Here is a 21,225-nt window from a genome sequence, read left to right as displayed (position 1 = left end):
CAGATCAATAAAGATAAAAGAGAACAGTAAAACATCATTTCCATTAGGCTATGGATTAATATGCTGATTATTTTCTCCATTAATCGATTGACTGTTTGGGTGGTAAAATATTCAGAAAATAGTGAGAAATGCCCAATTAACTATCATTAAAGCTATCAAAAATACTTGCTGTGAAGTAAAAAGTAGTATATCCCTCTGAAATGTTGTGGAGTAGAAATAGAAAATGGCATGAAAAGAAAAGACTCAAGTAAAGTACAAGTACCTCAAATTTGTATGTAAGTATTTGGGTAAATTAACTTACATTCCACCGCTGGCTATAGAGACATTATGTAAGCAACTTGATGATATATTTAATTAGCAGCAGCATTTCTATTCATTGTCTATAGTCAGTGGGTTAAAACTGATTGTAACCCTAATATACTTAATTGTACATTGCAGTGTTATTGAATTGAAGTACAATTTCCAGTACAATTTTAAATGCAAATGTTTGTATTTATATTTATAATATATTTTACACAATTATCAAAACTGTATTTTTAAAAAGTATTATATTTTTCAAACTGTAATAGAGTAGAAGAAAAGTATAAAAAATATAAAAATAAAGATGTATCATTAATATAGTGAAGATCCACTCGTCTACATACACCTGTACACAATAATTTAATCCATTACCATGCATGATTTCACTTTATTTTTAATTAATTATTCTTCTAATTATTCAAAGTAAACATTTATCCTTTTTACCCATTATTCCAGGAGGCATTAATAAGACGAAAAAAAAATAACATCTGGACTCATAAAAATGCAAAATCCTGAGATGACTAACAGGAAACAGAGAAAAAAGAGAAAAATGTCTTCTATACACATTGTTTATTTTTTCAGGCTTTGTTTTGATGCGTTTTTTGCTTGCAAATTACTGATAAAATGATTCAGATAAAACAGGGGAAAATCACCTTTTGGATAAACTAGGCCGCAATTAGTGGACATATCAACCAGTGTCAAGTAGTATCTTTGTTTTAAAGGGTTACAAGCCACATAGGTTTGGAAATACTAGTCTACAACTTTCACTCATGAGTACATATTTGTGATTAGAATGTGTGCAATTTAAAACTTGCACGTTTGTGTGTTTTTTATGTCAGCAGAAAGGAATGAAGTGGTAAAAGTTGCTGCATGTCAGGCAGCTATCCAGTGATACACATCTACAGTGGATATATATTTTAATTAAGTTGCCTTGAGCATATAGTATGGGGATTTTCTGCTCATTTAAAGGATGATGTAACACAAAGATAACTCACAAAGTAGAGATAAGAACACACACACACACACACACACAGATAAAAGATAAGGTGAATCTGGAAAAACCCAAGACAAAGCCATATTGTAACTGTGTGTGTGTGTGTGTGTGTCTATTTGTTTTGCAAGCTTAAGTACATTTTCAGCAGAGTAATATGTTTACATACATGAAAGGAAATTAAGTGTGAGCGTCATCGTACATTTGTACAGTGTGTACTGGAGGAAGAAGTACACAGATTAAAAGTTAAAGTAGCAATACGACAGTGCAGAAATACTCAGTTACAAGTAAAAGTCCTGCATTCAAAAGTTAAGTAAAGTAAAAGTACAAAAGTATTAGCATCAAAATATACTTAAAAGCACAGTGGATTTTGTAACATAGTACTGTGGTTGCAGATTGCAACCAACTGAGTACCCCTATGCTCACTCCTCCCTTTACAAGACTGCGGTAACGTGAGCCGCCGAGTGCAAAACCGCGGTAACACCGTTTGCCTCGCTCAGAGGTCATCCTCACCATAATAACACGACTTTAGGAGCAATGGAAGTCAGACCGTGGCTGGTGGTACCATGGTTTTGCACTCTGTGGCTCACATAACCGCAATTTCACAAGTGTGTTGGAGAACTACGGTGGCCTTCAGGTAATGTAAAAACCTGAAAGACTCTCTCGAGAGCCAGTGATTGGTTTGTCCATTCTGGGATACTGTAGAAACATGGTGGAGCAACATAGTGGACTCTGTGAAGAGGACCCGCTCCCAGATATAAACGGCTCATTATACGCTAACGAAAACACAACGATCCTTAGTTGCAGGTGATTATACACTAATGAAAACATAGTTATGAATATTATGTTCCATTTCTGATAATAGATCCCCTAAATGTTACACACTTTTCCTTTAAAATACCAAAACTAAAGTATTCATTATGCAGAATGACTAATATCAGAATGTACAGTATATTATATTATTGGATTATAATTATTGATGCATTTATGTTGCAGGTAAGGGTGGAGGTAATTTTATAATAACTTTATATTCTGCCGAGTAGTAGTAACCGATATTAATACATCAGAATTTGTTGTTAATTATACATATTGTTTAGGGCTGTCAAAGTTAACGCGATAATAAGGCGTTGATGCAAATTTGTTTTAACGCCACTAATTTCTTTAACACATTAACGCAACTTGCGATTTTTAGGTTGTAGCGAGCTCAGTTCTAAAGCTAGAAACTATGAAACTTGAAAACATAAGGAATCCATTGGTACCAACCATGTCATACTAGCTTGTCGTGAAGGAGGCTAAATAACGCTCCATACTAAATTTCGGCGTGGAATAACTGGCATGGCCATTTTCAAAGTGGTCCCTTGACCTCTGACCTCAAGATATGTGAATGTAAATGGGTTCTATGGGTACCCACAAGTCTCCCCTTTACAGACATTGCCACTTTATGATAATCACATGCAGTTCTGGGCAAGTCATAGTCAAGTCAGCACACTGACACACTGACAGCTGTTGTTGCCTGTTGAGCTTGAGTTTGCCATGTTATGATTTGAGCATATTTTTATGCTAAATGCAATACCTGTGAGGGTTTCTGGACAATATTTGTCATTGTTTTGTGTTTTTAATTGATTTCCAATAATAAATATATTCATAAATTTGCATAAAGCAGCATATTTGCCCACTCCCATGTTGATAAGAGTATTAAATAAATCCCTTTAAGGTACATTTTGAACAGATAAAAAATGTGCGATTAATTTGCGATTTGATTGATCGCGATTAACAATGGACAATCATGCAATTCAATATTTTAATCAATTGACAGACCTCTTTTTTGTATATGAAATATAATCTGAATCTGCAAAGTAACTAGTAAATAAAGCTTTAAAATGAATTTTGTGAAGTAAAAAAGTACAACATTTCCTTCTAGTGGAGTAGAGGTATAAAGTAGCATAAAATGGAAATACTCAAGTAAAGTACAACTACCTCCAAAGTGTACTTAATTTGTATTTAGTTACTTTCCACCACTGCTACTGTGTGAGTGTGTGTGCTTACATAAACAATTAAAGGTGACAGACCTTGTAAAGCTAGTTAGATGAGGTCACTTCATAAAGGAAATATTGTCACTGTATTGTTTGTACTTCAAAGAGGAAGTAGGAGTTTCCAGCTTTGCTTTGTTTTCCTCACCTGGTTGGTCACACCTGCTCAAGTCAGATGAACAGAAGCAAAGGACTTTCCCCAGTCACACAGTGTTATATAAGAAACATTTACAAAGGATGAGTTGTGGTTTAGGTTTCAGGAACAGGCCATGGAGCAGTTGGTTGAAAACGTTGTCTCCGGCTGACGTTTTAATGTTCTCAGCTGACTCGTTTTAAAACAAGAACCATGCATGTAAATTTGGTCTTAAATATATAGGCGAAAGTCCCTCCCCTTCCGGCGTCCCCCATGGGACCTTAATTTGGAAAAAAATATGCACGGTAGTCAGTGGTGAGAGAATTGAGCCATGAATCACACATATTATGTTTGTCAATCAAAAAGAGAATTTTGCAAGTCAAGAAAGTCTCAGTTTGCGTAGAATCATTTAGTTTATGGGGCGGGTGCTCAAGTGAAAAAAAGGGCACCCGTACTTACTTACATATTTGTTTCAATACCCATACAACCATACATATGTTTAATACTCAATAGATGATACAAGTAAATATAAACATTGGGGCTTAGCCTAGACCTGTGTAGGAGGGTCCGGGGGATCCTCCCCCGGGAATTTTGTTGATAAACAAGCTCTATTTTGATGCTTTTTTTTCTTTTCTGACTCCTCGTCTTTTTATCAGCCGGGAAGCGAAAGAACAAGTAAGACCCATGTTCTGTAAAGGCCGTTGGCGTTCAATAATGACGCACAAGGCACCCTTTAGCGTCAGTATGAGACGCAGCGGGCTCTCCATTAACTACAATGTAAACCCATCCACGGTAACAGTACACGCTTAGGGAAAGTGCTGAGGTAATGTCTTTAAAGAGCGAAAGAGACACACAGGGCGGGCAGGAGGGGAGGTCGGTGGGTCTAACAAACACAAGGCTTTCATCCAGGACACCGCTGTTCGTGTCCCGTGTTCACAACATTCAGTGTCATTTTCACTGTACAAACATAGCAAAAAAAAGCCCAACTATGTTGTTTTTTCCTAAACCTAACTAAGTGGTTTTGTTGCCTGAACCTAAGCAAGTGTTATTGATTAATTCACAACATTAAGCATGAGTTTACTGCGACAGTATCAAAAAAGATTTGTCTCTTATGTACAAATTGCTTCCGTAATAAGGTCCCCGGTGGTCCACCGGAAGGCGAGGGACTTCGCCTCTCTATAGGCCTACACTTGATGGCTACTTACATGATATCAGGTAGATAAAGCCATCAGCATGCAAAAAGTCCACACCACTTATAAAGCTGCTTTCCAAATCAACTTTTCCACATTTCTTATGGCAATATCCAAAATTTATGTCAGCCATCTTGTCCTTCCAATAAGAAGTCAGAGAGAGGCGACAGGAGCTGGCAGCTCCACTTGTTTTCACTCTGCAGTCCGATCAGATTAGCAACTGCCAAAACGAGATAACGCAGGTAAATTCCCTGTTCAGGTGGAGAAGGAGGGAAAACCAGGAGCCTGTGTGTGTGAGAGAAGGAGATGTCTGGATTGTGTAATATTTCAACGCGTTCTCATCCCAACTCGTCACATACTGACGCTTTGTCAGACCCCTCGGCGCCAATTTTTGGTCCCAGTAAACACACACTTAATGTTGTGAATTAAAAACACGTGCTTAGGTTCAGGCAACAAAACAACTATAGTTAGGTTTAGGAAAAAACTACATGGTTGGGATTAAAACTACTACGTTTGTTCAGCAAAAATGTGACTGAACGTTGTGGACACGGTACACAACGAACAGCTGATTGTAACATGAAAGTGAAATTAACAAATGGGACATGAACAGCGGTCTCCTAGATGAAAGCTTTGTATATGTGGGACCCATCCACCTCACCTCGCTCCCGCCTGGTGTGTCTCTTTCGCTCTCTAAACTACGTCAACACAGCACTTTCCCTGAGCGTTTAATATAGACGCGGATGGGTTTACATTGTAGTTAATGGAAAGTTGGTGTGTTTCATACCAAAGCTAAAGGATGCCATGTGCGTCAGTATTGACCACCGACGGCCGTGAAAAAGTGTCAGTATTTGACGCCCTGGGAATGAGAATGGGCTGAATATTCCCAGGGGACACATGTAAAATCACTGCTCAGGTGCGAATGAAAAGTCAGGTGTGTGTTTATGCAGCCCGGTTGAATATGAAAAGGCCACGACACAATAATTCGCAAGGCATTTAGCATGCAATAAGAACGCCGTTCTTACTTTTGGCATGTCACGTGTACCTTCAGCCCAGTCGTACAGCAGTTTGTGAAGTAGTCACGAAATTGAATGAAATCACAAAATCAATTTGTATGTAATCCACGTAATCCTGAAACGGGAAGTAGAGAGCGACGAACGCCGCATACGGAGGAGGTCGGGGTGGATGGGTGTATAAAAAAACACAGGACTTTCTCCCAGGAGACCGGTATTCGTTTTTCGTGTGAAACCACAAGTCAAAGTTGATTTATCAAAGTTGATTCTGTACTTAAGCAGCAGTACTTCTGGAGTTATTTGAACCCAAACCGCGTTCTTTTCCTAAAGCTAAATAAGTAGTTTTTTCGCCTAAACCTATAACTAAGTCAATCTTTTCCTAAACCTCAGTACTTTTATTTTGAAATTGACACATGCGTCACTTGTTGCTGGAAATTCATAGGAAAACGCACTAAAAATACGTTGTTGAAAGTCGTGCTGAGCGTCACGAAAGAAAAGGGAAATTAGTGTCTATGTTTATGAATCAAATAGATTAGATTTCGTGACTATTCACAAACTGCCGTGAGACTGAGTTGAATATTTCTCTCCCAAAGATTTGCACTGCATAATTCTCAAAAATACAGAACAAAGTACATCCCTTATCAGTTCAATACGGAACCAGTCTTTTAGTTTCCAATTACGGGATGATTCCTTATTTTACACAACGGTTGGCAACCCTGAGTGACTTCCATGTGAAAGCTGACGGGGAAAAACAAATAATTTAAGAATGGTATAAAAGGAAATACCACTTAACCCTGACAGAGAAAGACCTAAAGGCAAAGTCCAAATAAAAGTGTGTGGGTTTGGGCCGGAGTGCACACACATATCTTAAATGACATTTAGAAAGGTTCCATGATACCACAGAGATGAGAAACAGAGAAGTGAAATCCAGCTACATCACCCCGTGACTATGAGGAAGCCCCAAAGGCCACGAGCCAAAAACCACACAGTCAAAAGTAAATGTTCATATGAGTGTGAAACTGACCAGTCAGATGGGGATTTTACCTACTAAACTTTACATGTTTAGAAAACAAAATGTGTGAGAGAGATATGAGACTGAGCACAAGGGAGGCTTACATAAAATGAAAAGAAAGGAGTGAAGGTAGCGAGACATGGGGTGAAATGACCAGTGTGAGTAACAGGAACTGAATCATAAGGGTTGGGATTCATCAGAATAAATGTCTATGACTCAATGAAAGATAAGGGACAGTTTTATCAAGCAGCTGAATCAGTGGCGCTTCTAGACCATTTCAAATGGGGGGGTGGGCCAGGCTTAGGCCACATGCAATTTTGCGGGTACCAATACTAAGCAAAATAAGGCTATTACATACCTCTGGAGGTAGAGCGGTCGTCCACTATTCGGAAGGTAGATGGTTCGATCCCAGGCCCCTGCAGTCGCAACACAGTCTCACGGCAGTTTGTGAAATAGTCACTAAATTTTATCTATTTGATTCGTGTACATAGACACAAATTTCCCCTTTTTTTCCTGACGCTCAGCATGACTTTCACATATTTTTCGTGTGTTTTCCTACAAATGTCCAGCAACACATGATGCTGTCAATTTCCACTCCAGTCTAATTCAAAATATATAATATATAATAAACTACTTAGTTAGCCTAGGAAAAGACCGACTTGGTTAGGCTTAGCCAACAAACTACTTAGTTAGGTTTAGGAAAAGACTGCGGTTTGGGTTAAAGTAACACCTGAAGTTCTGTAACTTATGTACGGAAGTTACGTGACAAATTAATCAACTTTGACTTGTGGTTTCACACGGAACATGAACACCGGTCTCCTGGGCAAAAGTCCTGTGCTGTCTGCCCCACCAACCCTGACCTCGTCCCTACGCGGCGTTCACCGCTCTGTATACTTCCTGATTAAAGTTACGTGGATTACATACAAACTGATTTTGTGCTGACCATCACGAAAAAAATGTGAAATTCGTGTCTATGTACACGAATCAATTCATTCAATTTCGTGAGTCTTTCACAAACTGCTGTGCGACTGGACTGGCAGTCTGCATGTCGAAGTGTCCTTGGGCAAGATACTGAACCCCAAATTGCTTCAAGTGTGTGTGTGAATGTTTATCGCTACTCAGGAACAGGTGGCACCTTATATGGAGGCCTCTGTCACCAATGTATGAATGTGCATGTGAATGGGTGAATGCTGACTTGTGTTGAAAAGTGCTTTGAATTAATTAATTACTTATTTTTAAAAAGATTCTAAAAATGGTCTCACTATATGAAATGGCTCCTAACGGGACTAACATACTCACACATTAATACAATTGGGGTCATTGAATCCACAAGAGTCTCAGCTTGCAGTCATTCTCATACAGTGTTTGTAGCTATACACACGAAAAGTAAATGCACTGTAATTCGTATATACCTCACAAAATCAATTCGTATGGAATCCACATAATTATAAACAAGGAAGTATAAAGAGAGGCAAACGCCACATAGGGAGTTGATCGGGGTGGATTGGTGGGTCAAAAAACACCAGACTTTCGCCCAAGAGACCGGTGTTCGTGTCCCGTGTGAAATCAGAAGTCGATATTGATTTATTTCTCACGTAACTTCTGTACTTAAGTTACAGCACTTCCAGTGTTATTTTAACCCAAACCACGATCTTTTCCCTAACCTTACTAAGTACTTAAGTTACACCACTTCTGGTGTGGCGTAACTTAACCACGATCTTTTCCTTAACTTTAGTAGTAACTAAGTGGTTTTGATGCCTAAACCTAACCAAGTTGTTTCCTGTGAAGACAGAAGTTTATTTTGAAAAGACTGGAGCGGAAATTGGCGCTGAACATTTGAGGGAAACGCACGAAAAAATTTGAACTTTTTGTAAGATATCATACGAAGCGTTGTATGAATATACGTTGACCCGATTTATGCAATTCCATGACTGTTTAGGGAACTGTGTATGCAGAAATACTCAAATACAAAATAACACATTTGTATCACATGCAAAACACTGCAAGTTTTTTGTCCAAAACTGCATGTGATTATCATAAAGTGGGCATGTCTGTAAAGGGGAGACTCGTGGGGACCCATAGAACCCATTTTCATTCACACATCTTGAGGTCAGATGTCAAGGGACCCCTTTGAAATTGGTCATGCCAGATTTTCCTTGCCAGAATGGAACTATGCACAACTCTTTCAGACACAGTCAGAGCCACAGAGGAGGAGCTGAGAGCTGAAGACGTCTCATTCCTGCACAACTACAAGGCTGCAGTGGAAAGAGTCCAGCAGCGCCCCCTGCTGGAGGATCCACAGCTGCTCTCAGGAGCTCTGATAGACGAGGCCAAACACCTGGGCAACCTGACCTTCAACATCTGGAACAAGATGAAGGAGATGGTCTCCTACACTCCTCTGACTCTGGATCCAAACACTGCAAATTCAGCACTCATCCTGTCTGAAGATCTGACCAGTGTGAGAGTAGAGAGACAGCTGCTTCCTGATAATCCCGAGAGGTTTGATGAACACATCTCTGTCCTGGGCTCTGAGGGCTTTAACTCTGGGACTCACAGCTGGGATGTCGAGGTTGGAGACAGTACACTCTGGGTACTGGGTGTGTCACCAGAGTCTGTCCAGAGGAAGGGATTCACACAGTCTGGATTATGGGGAATATGGTTCGATGAAGGTAAATACTCATCATGGTCACCATCAGCTCCACCCACTGAGCTCAGAGTCCAGAAGAAGCTCCAGAGGATCAGAGTGAATCTGGACTGGAACAGAGGAAAGCTGTCGTTCTCTGATCCTGATACTAACACACACATACACACCTTCACACACACTTTCACTGAGAAGCTGTTTCCATACATTAGCTCTTATGGTAAACTGAATATATTACCACTGAAGGTCAGTGTGACAGTGGAACAGAGCAGTTAAAGAGGATGATTATATTCATCATGTTGTTTTTTTCTTAATGGGAAAGTCACTGAATTTAACCTCTTGACCTGCACCTGAATGAAAACACAGTTTAGTCAGAGTAGTAGTCGTTCTATTTAAGGTGGACATGTCAGTTTTAAGGTGGACTTATCAGTTTAGGTTCAGACTCTATGTAATGTTGGTGATTTAAGAACGGGAAAACAAATTAAAGATCAGAGAATAAGTGAAATGACTACATACGAAAAGTTAAGAATAGAAACTTACACTGAAAACAAAAACTAATTTGTCACAAATAAATCCTGACAAAAATAAAATAAAAACAATTTAAAAGGTTCCAAATCACCAGTAAGTGAAAGTAACATCTCCATTTACAACGGCTGATAGTTCTGCAGGTATTTAAACCAATGTCTCGGGACAAATTGAAATGTTGACCTGATGATGGAGCTAGATGAAAAGTCAGTTATTATAGTTATTATAATTCATCCTGAGGGGAACATGAATGTTTCTAGAACATTTCATGTCCATCCATTTAATAGTTGTTGAGATATTTTAGTCTGGATCAAAGTGGTGGACCGACAGAACGGATCAATCATAATGAACTGTGAAGGCTGCTTTAGTGGTGAAATGTTAACAAAGTTAAGAGAACAGCTTTTACAAGACGGTCGTGTCTAGAAGCCCCCGAGTCACGAAAACTCTCATGAGACTCGCTGCCAGATGACCTTTCTTGACCTTAGTTATTCAAGGTCAATGCCTAACCCAAGGAGGGAGAAAAAGGAGATGTCACGCGTCATCATCGCGTCATATCATTGGGGTTAAACACATGCAGTAAAATCTGGTCTGCACTTGCCAAAATTGAGCCAAAGCAACGAATTACTACAGCTCCAGTTACACTGTTTGATTTTGTTGATCATGATCTCCTAAAATTTAAGCTTTACCAAATAGGGGTTAATGGAAAATTCTATCAAGCCGTTAACTCTTTATATACGGCATCTGTTGCTTGTGTGAAAGTGAATGAATATCAAACAGAATGGTTTCCGACGCCCTCTGGTGTTAAGCAAGGTGACTTGAACAACATTATTTTCTAAAAGCAAACGTGGAGGTGGAAGAGTTTAACCCTCCTGTTACCTTCAAATTTACTAACATCTTTTTTCCTTGGGGTCAAGTTGACCCCAGCAATTTAAACCTCCAGAAAATGATTATAATTAAAATTGTTACCCAAGTTTATGTGTCAGGTACTTTATGTTTGTTTGTTGACTACCTAACGAGCCCTTTAAATAAAACAACCCCACCCCCCACCCATCCTCCTTATACCCTGCCTTGTTTCTCTGTCATCAAAGCGTATGACACCGCAGAAAACATGGAATGTGTTTAGAGACATGGTGGCTGGAAATATTGCCCTTCCAGTGTCAGCAGCCCAAAGGCTTGCTATTGCTTTGCCTTTTGACTTGTACACTCCCAATGTAGGCTTGCGAGTGGGTCACATCCAAGCCTTTCCAACTGTCCCCATACACGCGCCTCCCCTCTAAATTTGTCATCTCAAGTATATCCTTTTTGATTGATGGTGTTATGAAGAGCTCAAATGCTGATTTTATGTCTTGGACATGGCTGACAGCGTATCTGGTGGGGCCTGGAACCATGTTGATGACATTAGCAGCACTAAGTCTACCCTGTTGTTCAAGTGGGGAGATGAACCATAATAACTTTCCATTTTTGGAAGGTTGTGTGTTTGCTGGTGGTTGAGAGACAACAGGAGGGTCAACACTGAGGGTCTCATTCTCATCAGAGGAGGATGCCTCATAATCAGGGTCCTCCTCAACATCATCCTCTGTCTCAGACACATTCTCCTCTATGTCACTTTCATGGTCGAAGAGATGTGACAACACCTCATTGACAGAAAACCTTTCCTTAGAAGTCATTTTCAGTTGAGAGAGAGCAGAAAGAGAGAGCACACAGAGCACCAAGAGAAATGGTTTAGTAGGCTGCTGTGCAAGCTTTTATATGTTTGCTCCACCCTTATGTTGTGTGAATTATCAATATCTTCCCGGGAACTATATTTTGCCGCCCCCACAGCGTTGGAAATATCGAAGTTCTCGCGAGAATGATGTTTCCCCTCCCCCATTTCGTGTGAACTATCAGTGGTTCTCGCGCTACTACAGTTATGATTATGTTAGGTTAGGGCCCTAGAGCTTTCTGAAGATTATAAAATTGCATGTTATAGTGACCTCAATATCATCCAAAACAACCAAAACAAATGTGTGTAAAATGTTGATATTTCTTATATGTTTTATACAGCTAAAACAGCCTGGGATCAAATTGACCCCAAAGAACACCGATGCGTACAGCATGTGTACAGGACATTGAAAACATATCATCATGTTAATTTTATGTTTAACCAGTTGTCCCCATTAAATTAGGAAAAGTCATTAAATATGAAGCAAAAAAAATGATGTCAATCATTTATTTAGAGACGTTAAACATTGAACGGGGTCAAATTGACCCCAAAGATAATATGAGAGGAAAAGAATACATAGTTGATTGATATGCTTTATTTCCATGTCTGCTGGTAAATAGATGATAATTAGCAAATAACTTATTTGAAATTTCTTTAAAAACTCCTTGAATCATTACATCAGCTTCCAGGTTACATTTGTGTAATCAATAAGTCACACAATGGTGAGATTTGTATCTGATCAGAAGAGTTTTCTATTAGTTTTGGTGTTCCTCCTCTGATGAAGAGCAGCACACAGCCGCTTCTCAAGCCTACGGGCCCTATTTTAACCATTATATGCTATTTTAGCATATTTAGCCTTTAAAATGAAGTGTTACCGTCTTTAGTGTAACATCTTTAATTTCAGCAGGTAAACTGCAGTCTGGAGGTCTTTTTAAATGTTGTGTAATGTTGTGTCCTTCCACAGATGTTCAATAGGATTTAGATCAAGGCTCATAGAAGGCCACTTCAGAATAGTCCAATGTTTTGTTCTTAGCCATTCTTTGGTGTTTTTAGCTGTGTTTTGGGTCATTATCCTGTTTGAGGACCCATGACCTGCGACTGAGACCAAGCTTTCTGACACTGGGCAGCACATTTCGCTCCAGAATGCCTTGATAGTCTTGAGATTTCATTGCACCCTGCACAGATTCAAGACACCCTGTGCCAGATGCAGCAAAGCAGCCCCATAACATAACCGAGCCTCCTCCATGTTTCACATTAGGTACAGTGTTCTTTTCTTTGGATGCTTCATTTTTGCGTCTGTGAACATAGAGCTGATGTGACTTGCCAAAAAGCTCCAGTTTTGTCTCATCTGTCCAAAGGACATTCTCCCAGAAGCTTTGTGGCTTGTCAATATGCATTTTGGAAAATTCCAGTCTCGCTTTTTTATGATTTGGTGTCCTCCTCAGTTGTCTTCCATTAAGTCCACTTTGGCTCAAACAGTGATGGATGGTGCGATCTGACACTGATGTACCTTGACCTTGGAGTTCACCTCTAATCTCTTTGGAAGTTGTTCTGGGCTCTTTGGTTACCATTCGTATTATCCGTCTCTTCAATATGTCATCAATTTTCCTCTTGCGGCCACGTCCAGTGAGGTAGGCTACAGTCCCATGGACCTTAAACTTCTGAATAATATGTGCAGCTGTAGTCACAGGAACATCAAGCTGCTTGGAGATGGTCTTATAGCCTTTACCTTTAACATGAAGGTCTATAATGTTCTTTCTGATCTCCTGAGAAAACTCTCTCCTTAGCTTTCTGTGGTCCATGTTCAGTGTGGTACACACCATGACACCAAACAGCACAGTGACTACTTTTCACCCTTTAAATAGGCAGACTGACTGATTACAAGTTTGAAGACACCTGTGATGCTAATTACAGGACACACCTTAGTTTAATATGTCCCTATGGTCACATTATTTTACATCTTTTCTAGGGCTACCATCATTTTTGTCTAGGCCAGTTTCATCAGTTTGTTTTTTAAAATGATTCTGTTGAACCACAATTCAAAAACAATAGCTGATTTTCATTAGTTCATTTTCAGTAAATTTTTATTTATTATTACTTTTGTCAGTTTCAAGTTATTTCAGTGACCATTGTGGGTTTTTCTCTCTTTAACGGAACGTTACCAACAACGTTGCCTACGTCTGTACATTCAAACATCTATTGAACATTAACATGTTGCAACAGCCTGCTGCTCAATATCAGCTTACACATCCAGCAATAAATCATGTGATACATGTGAAGCAACAACATTTAGCAGAGGAGGTGTGACAAAGCTCCAACCTCACCAGAGTAACCTGATAAACCAGACAAACCAGGAAACAGTTTGTTATTCATCCTCACTAAAGAGAGTCACACAGACTGAAAACCAGACGATCAGATTCACCTTCAGAACAAACTAACAACTTCATCTGAGTGAGTTCATCTACAGGAGAGAAAAGTGGAAAACTACAACACTGCTGCTTCAACCTGCTGACGCTCCACACACTGAAGGTGAGTTTGACTAAAAACACGACTCAACGTGAAAGTAAATGTCAGTGAAGCTAGTAGAGGAGGGAGGGGAGCCATGACTGACTGTACTTTCTGTCTGCTGTGTTTTCAGCTTCACTCAGAGACAAAATGGCTTCCAGATCAGAGGAGGATCTCTGCTGTCCGGTCTGTCATGACGTCTTTAGAGATCCTGTTCTCCTGTCATGTAGCCACAGCTTCTGTAAAGACTGTCTGAACAACTGGTGGAGAAAGAAGCAGACACGCGAGTGTCCAGTTTGTAAAACAATGTCTTCAATGTCAAAACCACTTTTAAACCGGGTGTTAAAGAACCTGTGTGAGGCCTTCTTACTGGAGAGAGATCAGAGAGCTTCAGAGGCTCTCTGCAGTCTGCACTCTGAGAAACTCAAACTCTTCTGTCTGGACCATCAGCAGCCAGTGTGTGTCGTATGCAGAGATTCAGAAAAACACACCAACCACAGATTCAGACCCATCGATGAAGCTGCACGACAACACAAGAGGCAACTTCAGGAAACTCTGGAGCCCTTAAAGGAGAAGTTAAAGGTTTTTAAACAAGTTAAAGTGAAGTCTGATCAAACAGCAGAACACATGAAGGTCCAGGCTCGACGAACAGAGAGGAAGATTAAGGAGCAGTTTAAGAAGCTTCACCAGTTTCTAGAAGAGGAAGAGCAGGCCAGGATCTCTGCACTGAGGGAGGAAGAGCAGCAGAAGAGTAAGATGATGAAGGAGAAGATGGAGGCTCTGAGCAGAGAGATAGCAGCTCTTTCAGACACATTCAGAGCCACAGAGGAGGAGCTGAGAGCTGAAGACGTCTCATTCCTGCACAACTACAAGGCTGCAGTGGAAAGAGTCCAGCAGCGCCCCCTGCTGGAGGACCCACAGCTGCTCTCAGGAGCTCTGATAGACGAGGCCAAACACCTGGGCAACCTTCAACATCTGGAACAAGATGAAGGAGATGGTCTCCTTCACTCCTCTGATTCTGGATCCAAACACTGCTCATCCAGAACTCATCCTGTCTGAAGATCTGACCAGTGTGAGAGAAGGAGAGAAACAGCAGCTTCCTGATAATCCAGAGAGGTTTGATAAACTCTTGTCTGTCCTGGGCTCTGAGGGCTTTAACTCTGGGCCTCACAGATGGGATGTCGAGGTTGGAGACAGTAAAGTCTGGTTACTGGGTGTGTCAGCAGAGTCTGTCCAGAGGAAGGGACTCATGCAGTCTGGATTATGGATAATACGGTTCTCTAAAGGTAAATACTCAGTACGATCACCATCAGCTCCACACACTGATCTCAGAGTCCAGAAGAAGCTCCAGAGGATCAGAGTGAATCTGGACTGGAACAGAGGAAAGCTGTCGTTCTCTGATCCTGATACTAACACACACATACACACCTTCACACACACTTTCACTGAGAAGCTGTTTCCATACATTATCACTGGTGGTAAACTGAATATATTACCACTGAAGGTCTGTGTGACAGTGGAACAGAGCAGTTAAAGAGGATGATTATATTCATCATGTTGTTTGTTTCTTAATGGGAAAGTCACTGAATTTAACCTCTTAACCTGCACCTGTCCTCCTGCTGACTCATTATTCCAAAGAGATGTTCATTTTTGTTTCACTTAATGTTTTTTTCATAGTTTTCTTGTTGTTGTTGTTTAGTTGTTTTGTTTCGATTGTCAACGTTTTCATGTGTAAAATGATTTAATTTAGTTTCTGATCTTTATGTTTGGTTTGTTTAGCCATTTCTGTTTTATCGATACTGTTTCATTTTAGATTGTTCATCTTGATTCTTGCTGCAGTGCCTGTTCGGAGCGCATGCCCGTTGCTTCCCCCCCAGATGTGCTGCTTCAGTACATTAAAATCAATGTTTAATTACATGAAATGTTCACGATATGTACAATTTAGACATATGATATTATCCAAAATATATGTACAAGTTTCTATTTGATGTCATGAAGACAAGATGACTGAATGAAAACACAGAGGAGTAGTCGTTTTATTTAAGGTGGACATGTCGGTTTTAAGGTGGACTTATCAGTTTAGGTTCAGACTCTATGTAATGTTGGTGATTTAAGAACGGGAAAACAAATATAATGATCAGAGAATAAGTGAAATAACTACATGCAAAAATATAGAGAATAGAAACTTACACTGAAAACAAAAACTAATTTGTCGCAAATAAATCCCAACAAAAATAAAATAAAAACAATTTAAAAGGTTCCAAATCACCAGTAAGTGAAAGTAACATCTCCATTTACAACGGCTGATGGGAATGTAATTATTTCTGCAGGTATTTAAACCAATGTCTCGGGACAAATTGAAATGTTGACCTGATGATGGAGCTAGATGAAAAGTCAGTTATTATAGTTATTATAATTCATCCTGAGGGGAACATGAATGTTTCTAGAACATTTCATGTCCATCCATTTAATAGTTGTTGAGATATTTTAGTCTGGACCAAAGTGGTGGACCGACAGAACTGATCAATCATAATGAACTGTGAAGGCTGCTTTAGTGGTGAAATGTTAACAAAGTTAAGAGAACAGCTTTTACAAGACGGTCGTGTCTAGAAGCCCCCGAGTCGCGAAAACTCTCACGAGACTCGCTGCCAGATGACCTTTCCTGACCTTAACCGTTCAAGGTCAATGCCTAACCCAAGGAGGGTGAAAAAAGGAGATGTCATGGGTCATCATCGCGTCATATCATTGGGGTTCAACACATGCAGTAAAAATCTGGTCTGCACTCGCCGAAATTGAGCCAAAAGCAACGAATTACTACAGCTCCAGTTACACTGTTTGATTTTGTTGATCATGATCTCCTAAAATTTAAACTTTACCAAATAGGGGTTAATGGAAAATTCTATCAAGCCGTTAACTCTTTATATAGGGCACCTGTTGCTTGTGTGAAAGTGAATGAATATCAAACAGAATGGTTTCTGACGCCCTCTGGTGTTAAGCAAGGCTTGAAGAACATTATTTTCTGAAAGCAGCTGTGGAGGTGGAGGAGTTTAAAAATCAAGTTCCGACTAAATGCATTGAATCATTGGTCGAAGAGATCCGTCAAAAGCCAAAACTGAGAACTTTTTTAAAGATTACAAATGTGAAAAAATATCTTAAATATAATTTGCTTAAAAGTCATAGGTCAATTTGTGCACAGTTAAGATGTGCTATATTACCACTACACGTTGAAACAGGAAGATACAGAGGTGCAACTGAAGACGAAAGACTGTGCCAATATTGTGAACTAAATGGGGTTGAGAATGAAATGCATTTTATTTTATTTTATTTTGTTCTTTGTATCATGATTTACGACAAATATTATTTGAAAAAGTTCATGTCCCTGGTTTAGATTTGATAGGTATGGAGACTGGAGTCTTAATTGAATATCTTTTTGATAATGTTTTTGCATTTGCTGAATTTCGTTCTAAAGCATGGGACAGGAGAAGAAAAGCAACATACAATAGATAAATTCCTCCGACTCTGATGCCTTTTTTTGTCATGATTGCATGTGTGTATGTGTCTTGTGCTTAGGGGGCTGTGATTGTATATCTGTGACTGTTTATGTGTTGTGTTTTCATTGTGGGATGTATCCTGGAGCATTATTTGTGGGAGGTTCACGTGTGCGATTATGTCTGGCTGAAGTTTAATTTTCTGTTTGGATGATGCTGGTGTATTGTGCTGTTAGATGATGGTGGTCTAACATGCTGGAATGTTTGTTTGTTTTGTTGTTTGTTAATGTGTCTGAATAATCCCATGAGGGATGGATTATGCAAATGAGCAGAAATGAAAATAAATGATTCATTCATTCATTCATTCATTTCTTTCATTCATTCATTCATTCATTCATTCATTCATTCATTCATACACTGCACATGTGTCATACCCCATAGCTCAAGACCGTGTCCCGGCCTCTTTAAATAAGCCTTGGCCTAACCTTAACTATCTCGCAAGGGTTTCACAACTTGGGGGTTACCTTCTAGACACAACTAAAATTCTACAAAGCTACAAACTGGAACTAAAAGATAACTGACACCACAGTGTAAAAGTGACGCAGAAGCTCGAGACACAGGCTGAGACAGGGAGGCTGAAGACTATCAGATGAAAGCATCTCCTTTACTAATATTCCTTAATTTCCAACTACTGACTGGAACTGAATTGGAACATATTGTCCTACTTCATACTGTATAATCCACAAATTATGAGAATCGATGGCATGACTTTAGTGTAACAAATTTCATGGTAATTAGGTGATAATTAGCAAATAACCTTTGGAATTACTGCCAAATTACCCCAATATTTACCTCAAAATTCCTCAAAAATTACTTAATTATAAAAATTATCTCATAATTATATTTCACTATTTCCCAATAGCTGGTAATTTATTTAATATATTTCCAGGAAAAGAATATAAAGTTAATTGATATGCCTCATTTCCATGTCTGCTGGTAAATAGATAATAATTAGCAAATAACATCTTTGAAATTTCTTTAAAAACTCCCTGAATCATTACATTAGCTACCAGGTTACATTTGTGTAATCAATAAGTCACACAATGGTGAGATTTGTGCCTGATCAAAAGTGTCTTCTATTAGTTTTGGTTTTCCACCTCCGATGAAGAGCAGCACACAGCCGCTTCTCAAGCCCAAGGGCCCTATTTTAACCATTATATGCTATTGTAGCATATAATTATTAAATAATGTTTATAATAAAGTAATTTTCAATTTTGGGGTAATTTGGCATTAATTCCAAAGAAATTTCAGATAGGTTAATTGCTAATTGTCACCTATTTACCATGACATTTGCAGACCTGTAAAATGAAGTGTTACCGACTTTAGTTTAGCATCTTTAATTTCAGCAGGTAAACTGCAGTCTGGAGGTCTTTTTAAATGTTGTGTAATGAGGAGAAGAACCTGCAGCAGGACTTCTTTTGATGATGTTTTATCACCATCTGCTGATCAAAGTGTGTTCAACTGAACAGGATTAAAATATCTGTATAATAATTGTTACATGTTAAATTCATATTTATATAATTTGATGAACATTTCACCACAATTGTTTAACTTTAATCATATTAGTATTCTCAATATTAATATTATTAATAAGGTTTTATTTTTTTATCTGGTGCTTAATTTAATTTATTTTGCATATATATTAATCCATATATAAACACATTCCAAATATACTGTAACTACTATGAAACTTTGATTTGGATAATCAGAAAACAGCACTATTGGTTTTGCATTACATTACATTTATGCACACTGGTTTAATAGCTTTCTAAATGTGATGTTTTATTATCTGCATATGGGTCTATATTTTTCTACTCATAACTGTTCTTGTCTTCCTATGATATTCTCGTGCTGCTGTAAAGCTAAATTTCCCTCCTGGGATCAATATAGTTTATTGTCTTTACTTAGTATTAATATTATTTAACATGCATATCAACAGCTGATTTTAGCTCATTAAAGATTCTTCTAAAAACATCCCTTTTTCAGAAGTCTGTTTTTATTTCATATTTTTTCCGAATGACACTTTTATTCATAATGTCTCTTTTCACAACAGCTGCGTTGTCACTAGTCAGCGCCCCCCTCCATCCTCAGACAATAACAATAAAGGAGAAAAATACCTTTATGAAACAAAAACAGACTTTTGAAAAAGATTATTAAAATAAAGAATTCTGTTATTAAAATAAAATGAGCTCCAATAAAACTTGGAATGATGAAATAACAATGAGTTTAGTTTGAATATTATGTTAATTAATGATGGATTTAACTCCAAATGAAGTTCAGTGACATTTTCTCCTCTGATGTGAGCTGTGCAGTAATCTGTTCACAGAGCTTTTCCCTGTTAAAAGGTTTTTTTTGGTTAAGTTTTTCCTGATCCGATGAGAGGGTCATACTGTAAAGGACAGAGGGTGTCGTATCCTGTACAGATTGTAAAGCCTCTTGAGGCAAATTTGTGATTTGTGATATTGGACTATACGAATATAGTATATAGTATATTTCAATCATCTTTTCAAACAGCTCATCGGAGAGTTTCTTTGTCTTCTTGTTGGAGGTTTTGTCCCGATAAAGTTACAGGTGCATTTATACCACAATCACCCTTCACCAACCACAGGTGATCTCCATTTAACTAATGATGTGATTTCTAAAACCACTCGGCTGCACCAGTGATGATTCAGGATTTATGTTTCACAGAGCTGGAAGAAGTACTCTGATCTTTTACTTAAGTAAAAGTAGTAATACCACACTGTAGAAATACTCTGTTACAAGTAAAAGTCCTGCACTCTAAATTTTACTGAAGTAAAAGTACAAACGTATTAAAATCAAAATATGTTTAAAGTACCCGAGGTGACCGTACCCTTCAAGCTGTCGCACCCGATTTATGGAATGCCATCCCCCTATCGCTGCGATCCCGAGACTCCTGGGACATTTTTATGGAGCAGCTGAAAACATTTTTATTCAGTCAGGCTTTAGTTAATCTGTCTGAATAACTGCTCCATTTCACTTATTGCTTTTATTGGCCTTTTATTGACTGTATTCAGAACTTGTTACTTGTTTATGTGTCTCTGTCCTCATTTGTTTTTTTTGATGTGATTTTATCTTGTCAGCACTGCGCTGTCATAGCTACTCTTAATTTTGACTGGATGTATTATTTGTATTAATGTAAAGCACTTTGTGATTTTGTATCTCAAATCAAATCAAATCAAATCAATTTATTTTTGTATAGCGTCAAATCACAACAGAAGTTATCTCAAGACGCTTTATATATAGAGCAGGTCTATGACCGTACACCATAGTTTAGAGACCCAACAGGATCCACCAAGCGCACTGTGGCCAGGAAAAACTCCCCGATTACTGGGAAGAAACCTGGAGCAGTACCGGGCGCAGGGCGGGCGGCCATCTGCCGAGACCGGCTGGGGGGATAGATAGATAGAGTGAGAGAGAGAGAGAGATAGAGAGAGAGAGATATAGAAGCAGCCATAATAGCAGTCTAGCAGCTGTAATAGCTAATACAAGTAGGGCTGATAACACAAAACCAATAGTGGTGGATGGAAAGAGTGATAATACAACTATCGGAAAGCCAGCACTGTCCAGCATCTCTCCTCAGTACGTCCATGTGTATTGGTGTGGGACGTCCCTGCGAT

The 21,225-nt window shown here is 38.9% G+C and overlaps 2 protein-coding genes across 2 annotated transcripts; both read left to right on the top strand.

The window, feature by feature from the left end:
* The first annotated feature begins 9,016 nt into the window (after positions 1 to 9,016).
* LOC119492552 (zinc-binding protein A33-like) lies at positions 9,017 to 17,887 on the top strand. Its single transcript, XM_037777067.1, has 2 exons — positions 9,017 to 9,527; positions 17,764 to 17,887. Exons 1-2 carry the CDS (start codon positions 9,038 to 9,040, stop codon positions 17,853 to 17,855), a joined length of 582 nt encoding a protein of 193 aa, XP_037632995.1. The 5' UTR covers positions 9,017 to 9,037; the 3' UTR covers positions 17,856 to 17,887.
* LOC119492546 (zinc-binding protein A33-like) lies at positions 13,895 to 16,051 on the top strand. Its single transcript, XM_037777053.1, is given in 3 exon segments — positions 13,895 to 14,063; positions 14,173 to 15,004; positions 15,006 to 16,051. Coding segments are annotated over 2 exon segments (1,383 nt in total). The 5' UTR covers positions 13,895 to 14,063; positions 14,173 to 14,189; the 3' UTR covers positions 15,574 to 16,051.
* Positions 17,888 to 21,225: the final 3,338 nt, after the last annotated feature.

Source organism: Sebastes umbrosus, chromosome 1, assembly GCF_015220745.1.
Source record: "Sebastes umbrosus isolate fSebUmb1 chromosome 1, fSebUmb1.pri, whole genome shotgun sequence".
In the NCBI taxonomy this organism is placed as follows: domain Eukaryota; kingdom Metazoa; phylum Chordata; class Actinopteri; order Perciformes; family Sebastidae; genus Sebastes; species Sebastes umbrosus.
Note: the sequence above shows the minus strand (reverse complement) of the source record. Positions and strands in the feature narration are given on the sequence as shown.

Excerpts from the sequence above, each read along its gene's own strand:
- LOC119492552 (XM_037777067.1), top strand. The coding sequence starts at position 9,038 with ATGAAGGAGATGGTCTCCTACACTCCTCTGACTCTGGATCCAAACACT. Across the intron at positions 9,528-17,763 it reads TCCATACATTAGCTCTTATG|ATGATGGTGGTCTAACATGC; the intron begins GTAAACTGAATA and ends TTGTGCTGTTAG.